Below are 13,211 nucleotides of genomic sequence, written 5' to 3'. Positions count from 1 at the left end.
CAGGCGTCTTCTTCTCCCTCGCTTCCAACCAAAGCAGGGAACGTATAGAAACCGCTCCGTGAAACTCTTCCGCCCGCTTCTTCTTCATCTTGTTTGTTTATTCTTCTCCGTCTTCCATCTTCTCCGCTTCCACTCGCTCATTGAGCACAAACTTGACGAGGTTTTTTTTTTTTTTTTTTTTTCTATCCAATCGCTCTGTTATGAGAGTTTAGACGTCGAAAAGCTCTTTATTCTCCGTTCTTGCCTTTAGTGACGGTTCTTACACAAGATCTAGGTATATTTTTCTCCCTTTTTATTTTTTTTTCTAAAAGTGTTGCATTTACAGGCTCGGTTTTTGTTCAATGTTCCAGCGGTTTACAGAGGTGATCTTTTTTCGTCGAGGATTTGTTTTTTTTCTGTCATGATTAGCTTAGTACGATTAAAGGTATAAATGTTGACTCGTTTTTTAGTTTTGTGACTTTTTTTTTGATCGATTAATGAATGTTCATTGTGTCGGCTTCTCTTTTCAAGTGAGTGTAGCTTTACATTTATGATTTTTCGATCGGGAAGTAATTAAAATGAGTGTTGTTCAATGTGAAAAGGCCTTTTCTATTGAGAATTCGCTGTATGTTCAATTTTCAGGAGGAAATTTTTATGTGGTTGGATTAGTCGAGATCCGTAGCGTTCTTTGGATACGGACACCGCTGGAAAATTAGTTTGTCGTGGAAGACAGATTAAACAGAGGTTCTCTTTCCTACTGAAACTGTTGTCGTTTCTCAGATTGATAGATTTTGTTTATTTTGAAGTCAATGCATCTCCGTTTTCGGATACTGCTGAAGAGCTCATTGATGGACAGAATGTTCTTGTCTGGTGTTCAGAGCTCACTGTTTTCTTTATGATTTTTGGCTTTGTTACCGTTTCCTAAATTCAAATATTATTCAGTTTATATAAATAAATCTCCCAGTCCCCATTAAATGGAATGTAGGGATAGTTCCTTTCGTTTTTTCATGTTTTCGAGCAGCTTATCAGAGCGTCCAACCACTACTCGTTTACCCAGAAAAGACAGAAATCTTTATATGCCGGCTTTATTTTTAATTGGGTTATGTTCAGGTGCCTCTGTTCTGCCTTCCATTCCTTCGGCTATTCTATCCATGTTAAAACATTAAGCGAAATAACACTAACATCTCTAGATTTTGCCTTTTGTGAAAAGGAAATCAAAATCTTTTCATTTGTCTAAACATGGGTTTAAAGATCAATTTTCTTTTTCGTCGACTGAGGCTTCAAAGTTATGTCTCTCTATTGAGTAATACAGACATTTTTCTTTCTCCTATATCTGAAGTTCTAACCAGTTGAAGCATTTCTCGCTACTTCTTATTATCCCTTGAAATGACTAACCCTGATTCATTTAATCTTTCACAATCAGCAATGGGCATCTTCGATGCCCCACTCGAAGGAATTATCAAAGATGTAAGAGGAAGAGCACTGTGCTATAAACAAGATTGGATGAATGGATTCCAAACAGGCTTCCGGTATGGTCGTTCAATTCTTCTTTTTCATTTTATGTTTTGGCTTTTCTGAATTATTATGACAGAATAGGAGCATCACTTGTTCTTGTTGATTGAAGCTCGTAGCAGTTAATAACTCTGGTTCACTTTTGTCAGGATATTAGCTCCAACAACATATATTTTCTTCGCGTCTGCACTGCCAGTCATTGCCTTCGGAGAACAGCTGAATAGGGAAACTGGTGGGTATTTCAGAAAGGAATGCAAACTTCCATGAAAAACTGCGTGTGAAGTATTCAAATATATGCTTCATTTCATAAGGCTTTGCACTCTTTGATGCTTCTCTTTGTTCATTTTTTCTATTTAGATGGACAATTGAGCACGATAGAGGCTCTAGCTTCCACTGCTATCTGTGGCATCATACACTCAATTCTTGGAGGGCAACCAATGTTGATTGTCGGTGTTGCGGAGCCTACCATTATAATGTACACTTATCTCTACAGTTTTGCGAAAGGCAGGAAAGGACTCGGGTCAGAACTCTTCTTGGCATGGACTGGATGGTAACAAGAATCAGCCTCCTCTTCACCTGGTTAATAAGATTTTAAAGTCCTTTCCAACTCATGTATCTCTATTGTTTTTCTAGGGTTTGCATTTGGACATCTCTCATGCTAATTCTTCTAGCAGTATTCAATGCCTGTGCTATTATCACTAGATTTACAAGAGTTGCAGGGGAACTGTTTGGAATGTTGATCACCGTCCTCTTCATACAGGAAGCTATCAAGGTACGTTTCAGATTTACATCTTATGATATGAGAATTTAGAAGCCAAGAAATTATAGTTGATCTGATGCTGTTTTAATGACAGGGTGTGGTGAGTGAATTTAATGCACCCAGGGGAGAAGATACAAATTCAGAAAGAAACCAGTTTCAGTGGCTTTATGCTAATGGATTGCTTTCGGTTATTTTCTCCTTTGGCTTGCTACTCTCTGCACTAAAGAGCAGAAGAGCAAGATCTTGGCAATATGGCACAGGTTTGTTTGATAACCAAATCAAAAGTGTATTTTTGCTTGAAGGATTAACTCCTATAAACTGAATACCTTTCGATAAATGCAGGCTTCTTTAGAGGGTTTATCGCAGATTATGGGGTGCCCTTCATGATTTTAGTGTGGACGGCATTATCATATAGCTTGCCGAGCCAGATTCCTACTGGAGTTCCCAGAAGACTATTTAGTCCTCTTCTCTGGGAATCTGGTTCCCTATATCACTGGACAGTGGTCAAGGTACCCAGTTCTTGAATTTCTCGTGTTTCCTTGACATTTTATAATCTCATTTTTATTATTGCAAAACTGCAGGATCTGGGGCGGGTTCCTCCAGGGTATATTTTGGCAGCTATTATACCAGCTCTGATGATTGCTGGACTTTACTTTTTTGATCATAGTGTAGCATCGCAGTTGGCACAACAGAAAGAGTTCAACCTGAAAAATCCATCTGCTTACCATCACGATATTTTGATACTAGGGATTATGGTGATTCCCTCCCTGATATTTTTCTGTATTCTGGTACCCATTCTATAAAGCTTTTGCCTGATTGAGAAATTCCATATTTCAGGTTTTAATTTGTGGATTGATCGGAGTTCCTCCTGCAAATGGGGTCCTTCCTCAATCCCCTATGCACACTAAGAGTCTCGCCGTTCTCAAAAGGCAGGTCTGTTGAATGAGCGCGCTTGATATTAATTAACCCAACTGTTTATTCCAAGATTATTGATTACTAAAACCTTAGGGACCACTTGGTATTTGATTTGCAGCTAATGCGCAAAAAGATGGTGAAGAGTGCCAAGGAATGCATAAAGCAGCAAGCTACTAACTCTGAGATTTACGGCAAGATGCAAGAAGTGTTCATAGAGCTGGATAGAACTCAATCTGTAAGTTTGTTTTGGAGGATTTCAGTTGACTCCATAGCACACCCTAGTCAGCCCAAGCTGTATCCAGCGACAATTTTTGACAATTTCTTGTGCATGCAGACAAACTCAGCAGTCAAGGAACTAAAGAATTTGAAGAATGCCGTGGTCGGTAGTGGAGACGGAGGGGCACCAGAAGGTGCATTTGATCCAGAAAAGCACATTGAAATTCACTTGCCAGTTCGAGTTAACGAGCAAAGGCTTAGCAACCTTCTCCAATCCCTTATGGTAGCTGTTAGTCTTGCTGCTATGCCTGTAATCAAGATGATACCGACCTCTGTTCTTTGGGGCTACTTCGCGTACATGGCCATCGACAGTCTTCCTGGGAACCAGTTCTGGGAAAGAATGCTGCTGCTCTTCGTCACACCTGGTCGTCGATATAAGTAATTGTTTGTCTTTCCTCCCTTATTCTGGTAACTTCTATTTATCTGGTCGTCTCGCTGACGAGTTTCTACTTATCCTCGTGCTCCGGTTTAGGGTTCTTGAAGGGGATCATGCTTCATTTGTGGAAACAGTGCCGTTCAAAATCACTGCTGCTTTTACCATCTTCCAGTTAGTGTATCTTCTGATATGTTTTGGTGTGACATGGATCCCTGTAGCTGGAATACTGTTCCCTATCCCATTCTTTATGCTCATCTCCATAAGGCAGCACATCCTTCCCAAGTTCTTTCGGGCAGATCACCTGCAGGAGCTTGATGCTGCTGAGTACGAGGAAATTGCTGGCGCTCCACATTGTGATCCGAGCAGCGAAATTGGAGACGATGCCGACACTAATTTGGACGATGCCGAGTTATTAGATGAGCTTACTACCAGAAGAGGAGAGCTCAAGCTTAGAACAAAAAGCTTCAGCGAAGATAGGCGTTATCAGGCAAGACGATATTCTTACCTTGTCCTTGCACTTTATACGGCTCCATATTCTGCTCTAATTGAAACAGTAGAAATGCTGAACGTAAATATTATTCGCAGGTTTTCCCTGAGCAAGTGAGCCCTCGAAACGAGTGAGAGCTGAGTTGATTGTAGGAGATGACGACCTTGATGATTCTGTGGAGATTGGTTGCAAGGAAAAAGACTTCTCCATAACCAATCAAGCCATGGGCTAAATATATGATGAACAGACAAGGAAAAAGGAGAGTAATCACGAGGCGTTGTGATGTTTTTGTTAGTGCCCATTATAATGTCCAGAGAAGGTTGCCAAGGTTCATCTTATCGTATGTTCCAAACTCGCTCGAGAATAGAATATCCTTTTATCTACTCAAATGTCTAATCTACTGCTGTTGCATGATAAATACGACAAAACCCTTGCCTCAATATTTCCTAATCTCGTCAGCTAACGCTTGGAGGGCAACATGTCAAAGGATTTGGAAACCAACCCACTCTCCACTCTGCAACTTCATCTCCAATCCATCCACGTAAACCATGCAAGCTAGGGTTTCCCTATCTTTGCCTGCCCTTATGCCCCATAACAACACCCTCATATTATTATAAACAATCTACCTCCTAGGACTTTGATCATGCCAAGCTCACATATTAGAGACTTGAGTTGTGACTAGAACATCAACAACCATGTAAACGAATGAAGAGGATGGCTTTCATATTGACAAGGAATGGCTTGAAACAATTGACATTCCAACAATGAGGAAAGTTGTGAACAAGTTCTAATTTGGTGATCTCATTGAAAGAAATGTCTTCTGGTACACTTGTTGAAATGGGCATTACGTTAGAGAATTTTAGTCTCTACAGCCTCTTTTCACCTAACTTTGATGATAACAAACATTTGAAACTAACCTTGTGTTTTTTATTAAGTTTTTTTTTTCAAAATCTTAAAACAATTCAAGCTTTTACAATAGTCATTGAAGAGTGTTTGTACTCGGAGAAAAAAACACAAAAAAAATTAAATTAAATGAGAAGAATTGATTTATTGATTTTTAACAAAAGAAATAATATAGAAGATAAAAACAATTTGAATGATTTTTTAATCAAAGAAGCTAAAAAAATAAAAAGCATTTGCATGATATGGTTCATTCATATGGCTTTTGAACAGGACAAGCCTAGAAATTAAAAAAAAAAAAACATTACAATGATCATTTTCAGTAAAAGTATTTTTTACTAGAAGCTGCCCAAAAGTCAAGAGTCATTCGAATGATCCCCTGCATTAGAATGACATGCCGAACATTAAGTTCTTGGATAAAGAAAACCACTCGAATGAAGTAGAACACTCTAATGGTGTGCCCATGAAAGTTGTGGAAGAAAGTTTTCAAGCTTTGATTAGGCTAATATAGGTCTCCAAATTTTACAAGTGACGTATAATGTGATTAGTAGCTCAAATCAAGAATTTAAAGTATTTATTTATGATTTTTCATTGAGGATTGATAAACCTTACAAGAGGACAAAAGATTCCTTTAAAAGCCTAATAGCTATATTTTGGAGCATAATTGCTTCATCTTTAAAAGTGTTTTTTTTTTTTTTGCCTTATTTCACAAGTTTAGCATGTCACAAAGACCACAAAGTATTCCAAAACTTTGAAATCATGTATGTAGGTCAATTTGGAGGTTAGAAGCTCAACTGATCTGGTTTACTGAAAGGCTAACTACACTAGAGCTTTTATTTTTAAATACTTGATATGACTTAAGATTTGTACTAGAACTGATCTTAGGGATTTTTAAATAATTCTCCTTTGTCTAATACGTTTACTTGAGTTTGAAATTTTAAAATTTAGTGTATGATTGGATGATTTTTCTCAAGCTAAGCAAGAAAGAACATCAATATTTAAATCCTTGATTATTTTAGCTTTTGATTGGAGTTGGAATTAGTGTTCATTCATTGTTAAACCAATTGCAATAGTCCAACAAGTTATCTTGAGCCTAAGTTTTAGATCTTTTATGTGATTGAGTTGTATTTATAGGAAAAAGTAAAATAGTTTTTTCCTTTTGTCAAGGGTAAAATCATAATATGGTCTTGTAATACTAATTATTTCTGTTGTTATTTTTTATTGTTATCTTTTTTTTTAAATTTATGGTATTAATCCAATTAATCAATCATAGGAGCAAACATGTTTCTTCTTTAAGCTTATTAATTATTATGTTGGGCCGAGGTTAGATGATAAACCGGATTCTTAGACATTGTTTAGTTGACTTTTTTATGTCAAGTTAATATTTTTTTTGTTATAACCAACCTAATATGCAGTTCTAATATGTTGTTAGTGTGCATACTTTTTTGTTAAATATGTTTTTGATAACTTTAAAAATGAATGTTGTTAATCCTAACCCACCCTAATTCTGAATATGATTTTCTATATTTTCATCCAATTATATTTTAAATATTTGTTTTATGTTGTTATATGTGCATGACTGTGTATTCTTGTTTTATGTTGTTAAAAAAGCTTCAATTCAAGTTGGGTAGGTAGTACAAAAATTAGCAAACATTTTATTTATTTATTTATTATTTATTTATTATTTATTTCATAATCTACAACTACAATAATGTAGTTGTATTATATGTTCTATTTCTTATTTTTATTGTAATTGGTGTATCATTCATAGTTCTATGGATGAGTTGAATTATACGGCAACTGAAAATCAGTTAGTTGTAACTTTAAATAATGAAATCACAACTTTAGAAGCTACTTAGGATATTGATAGCTCAAGTCACATTACACAACCTTGTGTAGGATGAGCGACAAAAAGGACATTTTGTAGTAATATGGAATGACTTTGTAAATTTATAGAAGGAAGGTGGAAATGGCTAATTACAAACATTGTAAAATTAAACTAAAAGCATCAAAGCAAAATTGAACTGTGCACTTGCTTTCATCCCTTCAAAAAGTGCACAAAGAGATATAAAGGTTGATGTTTGATAGTAGTTATTATCCTCTAAAAATATAGTGAATCAACAAACCCCACATGTTGTATGTTTAGTTAGAAGACTACTTTGAGAGCTAATGAGGAACAATATGACTTGTTAGCTATCTCAAATTCACATTTGAAGAATATGATATAGGATACCAACCATTTGTATCAACTCATTTCTTGTACTACTATCAAAAGAGATATCTTAAACCTGTATAAAGACAAAAACAAGGCTTTAAGTCATTGTTGATAAGTGCACTTTAGGTGAAGAGAAAGGATTTATGACTATTAATGCACCTAAGTCCTTGCACTTGACAACCTATTGGAGCAAGTTTTTTTTATCAACCTAGTTTTCTAGAAATTGTATACCTTTGTTTTCTTGTGGCATAATTGTTATTCTATGTTTTTTCTTGGTAAAAGTTTTATCCATGCTTCCAAGAATTTTTGCTTCCTTTGTTGAAGAAAAGATATGGAAGGCTCTTATAGAACTCTCATAATAGGAAATCTCATAGAGCCAGAATTAATATGGTGGAGTTTTACATGAGTCTCACAGAAGGAGGTTTCACTAAAGAATCTTAGTTTAGATGCGTTTTAGTTATTTTAATCTTCTATTAATGTTTGTTTATTTAATTATGCTAGGATTTATCTTTAAGTGTTAGAGTTTGGGTGTAGTTGTGACAAGGCTATTTGAATTGTAATTGGACTCCACTACTTTCCTCTATTATAAATAGAGGTTCATGTACTCAGTTTACATCAAGTCAATGAAGTTTTTCTCCTTTCTATAAATTCAACATGGTATCAGAGCAGGTTTGTGAGTTGACTCGATAAACCCACAAAGATAATGTGATCCTTTTCCGATCTGTTATCTCTAGTAGTTTAGGTTCGTATCTATATTTTTTTCCTCTATTCAGTCCCTATACCCATTGTTGTCTTTGCACTTTTACCTCTGTACTAAACTTTTCATATTGTATATTATATATTGACTGAAATATATTCGAATCTACATGCATTGTGGAAATTAGAGTTTTCTATACAGTGAAATCAATATTTGAAGCAACAAAGGTAAGATTACAATAGAGGTTCGAGTAGCAGTAGAAAACTTCAACTTTCAAGCCGGCTTATGCCATCAAAAACAAGATATTACAGGAAGAATTATATATTTAAATAAAGATTTGTAAGTGTATTTTTATTACTTATTCAATCAATTCTCAATCTAAGTTTTCTAGATGTAGATATCGATCTTGGAAGAGTCAATAGTCGCTAGCCAAAGAAGAAAGAGTACTTAGTTCGACCAGATTATAGATTTCAAAATCTATCAGATTCTTTTTCTCAAAAGAAGTATATTTTATGATCAGAAATTATACCTAGATTAAAGGTATTGAAGTCTAGTTTCAAAAGGATAAAATTTTATGTTAATTTGTTTAAGGAGATATTCGCATTGGAGTTAGCAAGGGTCTTGCTACATAATAAAGAGAATCAAGAGATCATAAAAGATTCAAGAATTAATATTTTTATGTCAAATTTGATATCAAATTAAAGATATTTGAGTCTAGTTTCTTGATAATAAACCGTTTGTGATTTTGAGCTATATTTTTGGAGATATTGATATTAGAAGTATTAAAGCTTCCTTATTCAGGGATGGACTCACAACAGATTATTTCATGTGTCCTTATTAAGGAATTTTATTATTTGGTACGTGTTATTTGAGCATTGACCTATATCCGCTATTGCTATTGTGTCTCTTTGACAGAGACATTATTATGGAAGGACTCCTCGATTGCTTACTATTATCAGTATTGGTTATTCTGATGAAGATTTGAATAAAGAACATTGAGGTCCCATCATCTTATCTTCCTTTGATTCCCATTATCATGTTATTATTATTTGACAGATTTACTCCTACCATCCTTTATGTGACTCTCACTTACACCTTTGGTACCAAACCCTTTTGAAGCATTGCTTTGGTTGGTCCCTTTTATTTATATGGGTGTTTTAAGTCCATTGAGACTTTTATTAGTACCCGTGGGTCTTTTATTGTCGTCTTGTGAATGATAGGTATTACCCGCTTTAGTGATTATTATCACTATATTTGTTCAAAATTCTTTGAGTTTGGTTTCAACTTATGTTTTATCACCCATATCTACCTTTGAGAGTCGGTGCCCAATGTTGAGACCGCATGATGGAGGAGCTTATTACTACATCTATGTTATTTGGTTCAAACTGGGATCACTGCCATTACCTCCCAGCTTGATGGGGAGTGTTGAAGAGAAGATATGGAAGGCTCTCACACTCTCACAGAGCCAAAATTAATATGGTGGAGTTTTATAGGAGTCTCACTAAAGGAGGTCTCACTAAAGAGTCTTAGTTTAAAGGTGTTTTAGTTATGTCAGTCTTCTATTAATGTTGAATTATTTAATTATGCTAGGACTTATCTTTAAGTGTTAGAGTTTGGGTATAATTGGGACAAGGGTAGTTTAATTATAATTAGACTCTACTACTTTCTTCTATTATAAATAGGGGTTCATGTACTCAGATTACATAAAATCAATGAAGTTTTTCTCTTTTTCATAAATTCAACATCCTTCATTAGTTCTATATTTCCTAATCATCTATAATAATTTTTTATTTTTACGCGTTTTTATTTAAGAGATAGACTCAAAGAGTCAAAGATTTACTAGTGTTATGATGCAACATATTAAATGATTCACATAGAGAGAGAAAGAAATTTCTTGTTTATTTTCATGTGATTTGTGGGGACTAACGTAATGGGATGGGACTAAGTGATAACAAACATGTAATACAACATTCTCTTGCTACATCTAGCTCATGCACAAGAAACTTCTTCTTTTTTGTCATTTTCTATCCTATTTTATCCCTAGCCAATATCTCTATAGGTTGAGTCATTGGGTCTCTAAGGCATAAACATAGAAGGGTTTAGGCACACAATGTTATTCCTTAAAGACACTTCAGGAAGAATACACTCCCAAACCAAATATGCAAGCAAACACATTCTCAATCTTTCAATGAAAGTTAAACACAACGACTTCTATAGTAGTTCACATACCAAACGTAGGATGCTATTTCATTTCCAAGTTTTCTCTATACCTTGGAGTTAAATCAACTATAAAAAATCAAACAACACTTATAAATCATATGACTATACAACTACTTCTATAGTAGTTCACATACCAAACGTAGGATGCTATTTCATTTCCTAGTTTTCTCTATACCTTGGAGTTAAATCAACTATAAAAAATCAAACAACACTTATAAATCATATGACTATACAAGCCAATTATGTTATTTCAATAAAAGGATTATAATAACACAGTCATAGAGGCCTTATAGGCCACACAAGCCTAAGAGTGAATGAGTAGAGAACCCACTAAAACAAAGGCTTAGCTTAGGCCACAAAGGTCTTTCAACTTGAGTTCTAGGCTAGACAAGTCTGGCAACAATTGGATACAAAGCCCAAACCAATTAGATAAACTGCCTGAAGGTTGCATTACTACTATGGAGAATAATACCTTAAAGCCAAGTATAGCTCCCTAGAAAAAAAGAGATTGTAACAAATACATTTTTGAAAAATTCTCTCGGAGTAAAAAATAATTGGATACTTTGATTCAATAGAGTAAAGTTGCCCATGATGTTAGTGGTCTAGGCTATCATGTAACTTTAGTTTATGACACTCAGAAAGAGTACTTCGTGAGGCCTAGTTCCGCCAAAGTTGTTGATGTACAGGATGTTCTTACTCCATCAAAGGGGGATGTAGAGGTACCTAGTACCTCTAAGAGCCAAGTTGAAGTATACCAAGGGCAATGAATGTCAAATGTAAAGAAAATTGTGCAAGATGGCACCAAAAAAAAGTCCTAGAAAACCTAGGAACGAAAGGTATTAGAGCAATATACAAAGTGGCAATATTATCACTTGCACTTATTGTGAGACAAAAATTCATGCTAACAATGAAAGTTGGCACAAAAAGAAAATGACCAAGAGATTTGGTCAAAGGATGTGGCAGAGAAAGAATGATTGAACTTTAGAGGACCCAACAAGATTTTTTTGAATGTAAGCTAATATCCAAGAAGTGTGCCTCAAAAGCCATGGAAAGGAGAAACATAATTTCTGAATAGTTGATGCTCGAAATATATGACAATAGACAAGAGCCTATTCACCTATCTAGAGCTCCAGGATGGCAGAACAATGAATTTTGAAAATGGAAAAAGCCACATTAGAGGTATAGGGAGTATAGCTATGCTCTCTTACCTTACTATAATTTATGTTCTTTATGTAGAAGGTCTTAATTGCAACCTCTTGAGCATAAGTTAATTTTGTGACAAGTAATTCAAAGTTAAGTTTGAGCTGAATGGGTGTAGAATGTTTGACAATTGAAATCCAATAGTTGTAATAAAAAGTAAAGGGATATGTATGTGCTAAAAATGAATGACCTTATCAAACAGAAAGTTACATGTTTCGTTGGTAAGAACGACAACATATGACTATGGCATAGAGGATTAGGAGATGTGAACATGAATTTTTTGAAAAATATTTGAACAAAAGATGTTATCCTTGGTATACCAAATCTTAGTTTTTAATAAATTACTTTGAGATACATGTATGAACGGTAAGCATTTGAAAAAATTATTCACCCCAATAAAGTAATTTATATTGCCAAGCCTCTACAGCTCCTCCACATGGAGTTGTATGGGGACATTTGAGGTGCTAGTATTGGTGAAGAACATTTTGTTTTTGCCATTGTTGATGATTACTTCAGGAACTCTTGGACTTTGTTTTTAGCTCATAAAAAAATTGATGTTTGTGATGAATTTGTGTGTTGGGTTGTTAAAGTAGAGAATGAAAAAGGATATATGATCACAAGGATTAGAAGTGATAGAGGAGGTGAATTCTTATGAGATTTTGAGAGATTTATGATAAGAATGGATACAAGCATGAGTTTGTAACACCTAAGATTCCACAACAAAAAGGAGTAGCTATAAGGAAAACCAAAGCCCTCCAAGAGATGAGTTGAACTGTGATGCATGAGTTCAATTTATCAAGCAGAAGTTGTTAACAATAGTTGTTATATTGTCAATAGGGTTTACTTGAGACCTGGTTTAGGAAAAAGTCCATATGAACTATGGAATGGAAGACCACCCTATATCAGTTACTTTGGTGTTTGGATGTGGGTGTTACATTCTAAATACAAAAGATCACCTAGATAAACTAGGCTCCTAATTAGATGAAGAAATCTTCACGAGCTACTCAACAAAGATTAAGGCATATAGAGTATTCATAATGATAACTCAAACTAGAGAAGAACCAATTCATGTAAAATTTTATGAGAGTGATCCTAGAAAGTCTTGTTCCATTCAGGAGACAATGATGATGCAGAAAGTGTACAACAGTTCCAAAAAACTCCAAGAAATAAATTTGGAAAGAGAAGCAGAGGAAGATCTCCATGACTAGCCCTTGCCTACTGAAGAAGTTACCCAAGACCTCCCTAGAGTTTGGAAATATACATCAGCTCAGCTCCTAGAATAGATTATAGGAGATATATGTAGAAAAATGTTAACTAGGGGCCAATTACAAAAAGAAATGAATCATGCATTCATTTGTGAGTTAGAAGAAAAGAATATCAAGAAAGCTCTTAAGGATGTCTACTAGATTGAAGCAATAAAAGAAGAGCTAAACATGTTAATGTTAAGTTGTGGAGCCTAATTAACGCCTTATGCTGAGTCGGTACGCGGGGTTCGGAGGCGGAGCCCCCGCCAGGTCCACGATATATTGACTGATATTTTATTAAGAGTAGTTTGAAGATTTTACACTTGTATTTCGGTTGCCCTAGGTTTCTCTTTATATTTTGGGGCATCGTTGTTAGGGTTGATTATCGAAGGAGCATCATCAGTTGCGGCTGAGAACGGTTAGAGAAAAA

The 13,211-nt window shown here is 35.1% G+C and overlaps 1 protein-coding gene across 1 annotated transcript; it reads left to right on the top strand.

The window, feature by feature from the left end:
- Positions 1–1,425: 1,425 nt before the first annotated feature.
- On the top strand, positions 1,426–4,422 carry LOC137949374 (boron transporter 4-like). The gene is made up of 11 exons (XM_068795447.1): positions 1,426–1,508; positions 1,641–1,723; positions 1,849–2,041; positions 2,125–2,263; positions 2,346–2,511; positions 2,594–2,760; positions 2,833–3,006; positions 3,089–3,184; positions 3,285–3,401; positions 3,501–3,820; positions 3,915–4,422. Exons 1-11 carry the CDS (start codon positions 1,483–1,485, stop codon positions 4,420–4,422), a joined length of 1,989 nt encoding a protein of 662 aa, XP_068651548.1. The 5' UTR covers positions 1,426–1,482.
- Positions 4,423–13,211: the final 8,789 nt, after the last annotated feature.

The sequence above is a fragment of the Aristolochia californica genome, unplaced genomic scaffold (genome assembly GCF_029961685.1).
Source record: "Aristolochia californica isolate CCGP_79_NKW_82.1479 unplaced genomic scaffold, dmAriCali1.0.hap1 SCAF_14, whole genome shotgun sequence".
NCBI lineage: Eukaryota > Viridiplantae > Streptophyta > Magnoliopsida > Piperales > Aristolochiaceae > Aristolochia > Aristolochia californica.
This window is presented reverse-complemented; position numbering and strand designations above follow the sequence as displayed.

Bases quoted from the DNA above. Each gene is read 5' to 3' on its own strand.
- LOC137949374 (XM_068795447.1), top strand. From the start codon at position 1,483: ATGAATGGATTCCAAACAGGCTTCCG. The intron at 2,761-2,832 runs GTACCCAGTTCT...GCAAAACTGCAG, and splicing joins ATCACTGGACAGTGGTCAAG to GATCTGGGGCGGGTTCCTCC. The intron at 3,185-3,284 runs GTCTGTTGAATG...TTTGATTTGCAG, and splicing joins TCGCCGTTCTCAAAAGGCAG to CTAATGCGCAAAAAGATGGT.